Genomic DNA, 7,294 nt, shown 5'->3' on the forward strand with positions numbered 1-7,294 from the left:
GTTAGACTAATGATCTAACACCTGGTAGGCCATTACACCGATGGTAAATGGTTATTTAAGTGCTATCGAAAAGATAATAATCAAGACCCCTTCGACGATGTAAAACCCTGATGGATATCCCGGCTCCCATTCCCGTCCGCTGTTAGAAGAGAGAGGGGTCCGTTTGAGAGACCATAGCTCACAGCAGCAGAGCGAGGTCCCAAACGTGACACTCGATAGAACCGCAGACAACATGGAGATAAGGAAGAAGGCTGGCCATCCTCTCCTATAAAACCGTCCGCGTTACAAATGACTCTGTGAAAGCCATCGCCAGGGGAAACAAATCCCAGCCGGCCAGGGAGGGACGAGAACACTCTGCAGCGCTTCCATGGAGGGGAGTTTTTTTAACACAGTCATGGCGCGGTTGTCCCAGGGGGCTTCAGCAGAGTGGTCCGTCAGCACCTCGTCTGAGGTCTGAGGCCCGCCGGCCTGGAGTTATGACCGTCTTGACCGCAGGGTCTCTGGCCCGGGGCCAGGGGCCGAGTGGGTGGCTGGGATCTGGCTCTGCGCGCGGGGCGGCCACAGCGGGGCTTGCGTCTGGCTCAGCGTTTCCCAGTGTTCCTTGCCCAGTGACCCACATTTTTTAGGTCTGGAAGAGAAAAATGCACGCCCCCCCCCGCCCCCACACACACACATTTTTGCACATCTGCTTCAGCAGTCTGGTCACACGTTGTTTAAAACTGACTCGACGCTGGCGGCCACTGATATCAGTGCATCGGGGAACGTTGATGCATCGCAACGCACTAAGTGAATGTCGGTGGCTGTAGATAATCAGCCGGGCTCGAACAGTTTCATACAAGACGTTATATCGTTTTATCGTTTTATCCAAAATCTGTCATTTTCAAATATCTATATCTCAGTCAGCGATTACCCCCCAGGACGGGGGTCGGCCCGCCCCATGTGTGGTCTCAACCCCACGAGTTTGAAATGCTGCTCTAGCTCGCCATTGTGTAGCATGGCACCCCTGTGAGTCTGTGAACTGACTTTTCGCTCTCTTTCTTACTCTCTTGCACCCGCTCTCTCTCTCTCTCTCTCTCTCTCTCTCTCTCTCTCTCTCTCTCTCTCTCTCTCTCTCTCTCTCTCTCTCTCTCTCTCTCTCTCACTCTCTCTCTCTCTCTCGTGCCTGGCCTTCAGGAAGGGAAACACTACATACCCATCAACACAGCCCTGCTGGCCAACGTCGGTGACCCCTCCATCACGCTGACCGAAGAAGACACGTCCACGCAGCCCGCATCTAACCGCCACTCGGGGAGCACTTGGTGAGGATACCACACACACACACACACACACACACACACACACACACACACACACACACACACACACACACACACACACCATCGCACTCCCCAAACGGGGACTCCTGCAAGTCTCCTGCCCTGTCACAGGCTACTGAAGGACCTTTGACCTACAATGTTGTCTTTGTCAATTTAGCTTATCAATATGGCCGTATTTAAAAAAAAAAAAAAACTGTAGTAAAGTGCACCAGGTCAGTTCTGGTGAGCTACTGATGGTGTTTGTGTTGGGTAGGGTCCAACTCATTGTTATGACCCAAAGCTTAAAGGTGAAAGAAATCACACACTTTCTACACACTGTATTTTGACGTGATTTATGGGGACCCCAGAGGGGACATTATGGTATGTATGTGGGCTCCTGGGAGGCGGGATATTCCAGTGATAAGAAATACATAGAATTTCATATTCTCTGAGGTCTGCTAGCATTCTGGCTTCAGAGGAATGTCCCCCAAAACTCTGGATGGCTGCTTGTAGTTTTATGTCCGCACAGCATAATATTTGTCGAGTCCTTGAGTTATCACAGGACCTGCGAGTGTGTTTGTGGAGAAGGTGTTGAAACGCAGCCATGACAGTTATCCCTTAGGCTGAGATAAGCAACCATTCTTGCCCTTCAGAGTCAAAATAAACGGTGTGCTTTCTCAAAGTCCATTTCCACAGAGGCTACGTAACTTGTTGATCTTAGGTATCAGCGTAATCCTGTCACACACAGGCTTTCTCAGAGGGAATACTTTAAATGTTTTGAAAAGGGGGTTAACAGTGGAACTATTCCCCTCACCAGGAACACGAAGATTCGCCCGGCGAGTGTGAAAACGTTTGACGAGGTTACCATGGACAACGTGATGAATGAGAACCATGGGGTGAGTTGTTTTCCCGCCCCGGTTTCCCTGTCTTTCCCAGCACAAGGCAGGTAAAACCAAAATAGAATCAGACCCTCAGAAGTTGCTTATGCTGCACAAAACTGACAATACTCAGACAACTCTGAGAGAAAGATTAAATCTTGATGCTGTCTAAAACGAAAGAGTTACGTTATATGAAATGGTACAGTTTACCTCTTCATGGTTAAATGAAACCGAACAAAAACATTTGTTTCTCATATTTAATCCCTCTCGCTCTCTGTCTGTCTCTCTCTCTGTCTCTGTCTCGCTCTCTCTGTCTCTCTCTCTGTCTCTGTCTCTCTCTCTCTCTCTCTCTCTCCCCCCCTCTCTCTCTCTCTCTCTCTCTCTCTCTCTCGCTCTGTCCCTCTCTCTCTCTCTCCTCTCCCCCTCTCTCTCTCTCTCTCTCTCTCTCTCTCTCTCCCTCCCTCCCCCCCACCACAGGGAGGACACTCAGACAGCGGGATGGGTCTCTCTGATGACATGAACACACTGAACAGATTGGAGTCGCTGGTTGGCAGACCCGTCAGCATCATGGCTCTGGCGTGAGTGCAGTGCAAAACACACACACACACACCCACACATACAGCTGTACGTGTACACACACACAAAGTACACACACACACAAAGCCCACACACACACACACATGGAATGTAGACCGTTACAAATGTCATACTCTCAGAACTATTTGCACACATACCCACCCACACACACACACGCACACACACAGAGAAACACACACACACACAGACACACAGAGTTGATCTCATGCACAATGTCCCTTTCACCTTAAAAAAAAAGTGTTTTTCCCCTTCTTTGTGTGATGCACCCATGCGAAAGGGACATTGGCACAATGAAAAAGGGGGCGGGGTGAACCTCCAAGGTAGCGACCCAATGGCTGAGAGAGCGGGACCATAAAAACAACACAGACTGGGACACTGGCGCGAGGACCCGCTCCTAAAGATCCCAGACACACCGCAGGTCGTCAGGTTTCCTCTATGAGAGCCCTTGTCCTGATGGCGGTATCACTATGGGTGCATCAGGAGTTCATGTGGGTGGCTTATGCACGGCACGGCTGCCTGAACTAGATGGGAAAACACGTGGGAAGGAGTAAGAAAAGTGACTCTAACTTCTACATCCTCATCCTCCTTGTGGAAACCTACTCCAGATGGGGTAGGTTTAAAGGCACGGCTGAGGAAGGGGCTCAGGCTCAGGGTGTGAATAAAACTATATTTTTTTAATAGTTTAAGAAAACAGACTTATGGGTTGTATGAAGCTGAAGCAGTGGGAATGGGTTGGATACTCTCTCTCTCTCTCTCTCTCTCTCTCTCTCTCTCTGCTCTCTCTCTCACCTCTCTCTCTGTCTGTCTGTCTGTCTGTCTGTCTGTCTGTCTGTCTGTCTGTCTGTCTGTCTGTCTGTCTGTCTGTCTGTCTGTCTGTCTGTCTGTGTCTCTCTCTCTCTCTCTCTCTCTCCTCCTTCTCTCTCTCTCCCCTATCTCTCTCTCTCCTCTCTCTCTCTCTCTCTCTCTCCCCTATCTCTCTCTCTCCCCTATCTCTCTCTCTCTCTCTCTCTCTCCTCTCTCTCTCTCTCTCTCTCTCTCCCCTATCTCTCTCTCCCCTCTCTCCCTCTCTGTAGGTGACTCTGGGTTTACGTATTCATTTAACTGCTACCAGTGGCGGGGTTAATATGCAGGGTCATGACCCCAGACTTAGTGCTTGCACTTTCAACCTGGTGATTTTCTGTCAACAGCTAGCAGAATGACAGAATGACTTCTTCTCCCTTTACAATCGAAATAGGATGTGATTCACTTTATTTGAAATAGTGAAACTAATCGGGGGGCATTCATTGGTCTTAATGTGCCCCCTCTTTCATCCATGACGGTTGAAAATGAAAAATGAATCTTTTAAAAATATAATGTTAGAGTAACACAAACAAACTGAAAGGGTTGGCATTGGAAACCTTTTTTTGTTAAGAGAAATCGTTTGCAAACCACCTCAGTCGAGGCACTCTGTGTTATTGCGACACAGAAGATGTAGTCACTTTACCCCCCAGTGACCACAAAGTGACAGAACACATCAAGAAACATTCATTCAAAACATCCGCGGTTGGGTGACAAGTTTTTGGTTTCCAACAGAGACATAAAGCAGCCTTATGACACGTGAGAAATGTCAATGCAACCAGGGCATCTTCAATAGAAAAGGAACGAGTGGGCCCATGAACATAATGATCTCTAGAAGATCTCTATGATGGAGGGGGCGGGGGTGCCCTGCTGGGCCAGTACTCCATCACTGTCACCTTTGACCTTACCAGGGTTTGCAAGGGCCTCTGTGGTCTACTGCTATGCTATCGCGTTGTTGTTTTTTGCTGGAAAAAAAATTCCACCTGGTCACCACCTCCCCTACACACCGGACACACACGTGCACACGCGCACACACACACACACACACACACATACACACTCACACACTGGACACTCACTCACACGCAGACACACACACACACACACCCACACACACCAACACACACATCGGACACTCACACACGCACATACACACATACACACACACACACACACACACACACGGACACTCGCGCACGCACACACACATGCACACACACACACACATACACACACACACACATCCCAGGCCAAGTGTTACACCAAAAATGAATCATATATTATAATTATAATCATAATTTATTCATAACTTAAAAGTAGTGACCATATCATAGCCAAAGCATTCCACCACAAAAAACAAAGAGATTTGAGTTGATCTTGCTCACACACACACACACACACACACACACACACACACACACACACAGGCCCACACACACACACACACACACACACACCGTTTCCTCAGGCATTGATTCATTAAAATGGCATTCCAGCACAGCTCCCTGTCCTTCTCCCCGACTGGGAGGTGACCCTTTGCCCCGGGGAGAGGAGTTACAGGAAGCCATGGCAACCTCTCAAAGACAATGGCAGGCAATTACTCATATTCTGTGCATCAAGTGGACCAGAAAAGGCAGGAATGATTGATTGCATCATTTATGAATGGGGAGAGCAGACCGCCCCTTAGATGCGAGTCCAGGGCTCCACCCCTCTCTTTACCCCCTCACCCCAACCCATTTCCCCCTCACCCCCACCACACCTCCATGCTCCGACCATGGTGACCAGTGTGATCCAGTCATGGTTTCTGGTTTTCCGGTTTCAGCTCACGTAACGTTCCATTGATTATTTTAAGCCCTGCGATTGATCGTGACATGTGTGTGTGTGTGTGTCCTCAGGATGAAGCCGGTCAGTAAGAGTAAGGAGTGTGTGTTGACGGACGGGGAGAGGGAGAAGTACCAGTCCGCCGTCCCGCCGCTGGACTTCAGCCGGCTGGACGACTCGGGCCTGGAGCCCGCCCTGGAGTGCCACAGCCCCCCGCCCGACTACAACTACGTGGTGCGCTACTCCACGCCGCCCGTGTAGCCCTCCTGGGGGCCCTGGCACACACACATAAGCCCCTTTCACACAGGAATGCCGTAACATGGCCGGATTCAGTTTCCCGGTAATGGTAGCGGATTGCTACCGCTCTCACAGCACTGGTCCCACTGGACTCCCAAACACCAACTCCATCAGCTCCTCCTGTTCCTCCTCCTCCTCCTCCTCCTCTTCCTCCTCCTTCTCCTCCTGTCCCCCCCTCCTTCTCCTCTTCATCCTCCTTCCCCTCTGTTTCCTCCTCCTCCTCCTCCTCCTCCTGTTCCTCGTACTTCATCTCTTCCTTCTCCTCTGCCCCCTCCTCCCCCTCCTCCTCCTCCTCCCTCCTCCCCCTCCTCCTCCTCCTCTTCCTCGTGACCCCGGTTTCAGCACACACACCACATTCCCCCCAGGCGGCCGCCCTGGCCCACTGGGTGTGCACGCCGATTGGCCCCCGCCCAACACACGTTTGGTTCCCTTTTGAACCGGTGCGGTCCAGGACCAGTCCACTGAGTCTCGTCTCTGTCCCGCGCCTCTAACAGCCCCCCCGCCAACGCCAACCCCCCCCCCCCTTTCCCCTCATGGTGTCCCCCTGAAGAACAGCTGACAGCCTCAGGTATTTACTGTATTCTACTGTGAACATGGGCAAAGCACAACCGACGCCGTCGCCAGGACAACACACCCAGAAGGACAAAGAACGATGTCAGCTGATGACCTCAGCATGTTGAGCACGCGTTGTCCGATTCAACGGTTATGGAGAAGAAGACTTGATGGTGTTTTTTGGTTTCTTTCATTATTTTATTATTTGGATATTATTGAATCGAAGCACCAGCCTTACGAGTATGTTACATGTTCCCATGTAGCCATCAAACCACTGTGTTTGAAAGTAGTTATGTATCTGTGTTCAAAACATTTTTTACGAAGCACCTGGCTGTTTATAATAAGATATAGGTCCACCATGAAGAAATTTAGTTTTTTAAGCTTTTTGTATAACAAGCGGTGAGTTGGATGTATCCCCCGGGGGACATAAGGAATATTTTAATGTATCGATATCATGATAGCTATGATAACTCAGGTTGGAAAGATGAAGGAAAAATGTTACGTGTTTGATAGGCTTGTTCAGCAAAGACCACGGTCAGTGTGGTTTATTAAAGGAACCGGGTAAAGGGTAAAGATGGGTTGGTTCCGAATTGAGTCATTCTACATGGAAGCGCGACAGTGATAAGGTAATGTGGTTGTACTCCCTTATTCTGAAACAAAGATGCAACAGTTCCAAGAAACAAGAGAGAGGCAGCAGGAAAGACATATCAGGATAAGCTCTGACCGAATCCGTGGCAAGATCTGTGTTGGCAAAAGCCAGAATAAAATAAACTTTACATATGTATTTAGATGATACACATCATCACTTATTAGACCGTTTTTAGAATTTACACTGAAATATAAACCAAAGGATTTACTAATTTCGCTCTCCTTTCATATTAACAACATATGATATTCCAGCATTTCATTCATTCCAGATGTATATGCTGTTTGTCCTGCTGTATCCTATCATGGCATAGTAAAGCTAAGGGAATCTGCTCTGGCAGAACAAATGCATAAGGAAAATACTGATATTCG

At 49.1% G+C, this 7,294-nt stretch overlaps 1 protein-coding gene across 2 annotated transcripts in view; it reads left to right on the forward strand.

Moving 5' to 3' along the window:
- kdrl (kinase insert domain receptor like) overlaps positions 1-7,294 on the forward strand; it is a 48,049-nt gene that overhangs the window by 39,783 nt on the left and 972 nt on the right. For both annotated transcript variants that reach the window (XM_056600025.1, XM_056600027.1), the window contains exons 27-30: positions 1,174-1,298; positions 2,113-2,191; positions 2,651-2,751; positions 5,503-7,294. The exon at positions 5,503-7,294 is cut by the window's right edge and continues 972 nt beyond it. In XM_056600025.1, the coding sequence (XP_056456000.1) occupies positions 1,174-1,298; positions 2,113-2,191; positions 2,651-2,751; positions 5,503-5,689 (492 nt within the window). In that variant the 3' untranslated portion in view covers positions 5,690-7,294. The remainder of the gene's footprint in view (positions 1-1,173; positions 1,299-2,112; positions 2,192-2,650; positions 2,752-5,502) is intronic.

Source organism: Gadus chalcogrammus, chromosome 10, assembly GCF_026213295.1.
Source record: "Gadus chalcogrammus isolate NIFS_2021 chromosome 10, NIFS_Gcha_1.0, whole genome shotgun sequence".
Classification (NCBI taxonomy): domain Eukaryota; kingdom Metazoa; phylum Chordata; class Actinopteri; order Gadiformes; family Gadidae; genus Gadus; species Gadus chalcogrammus.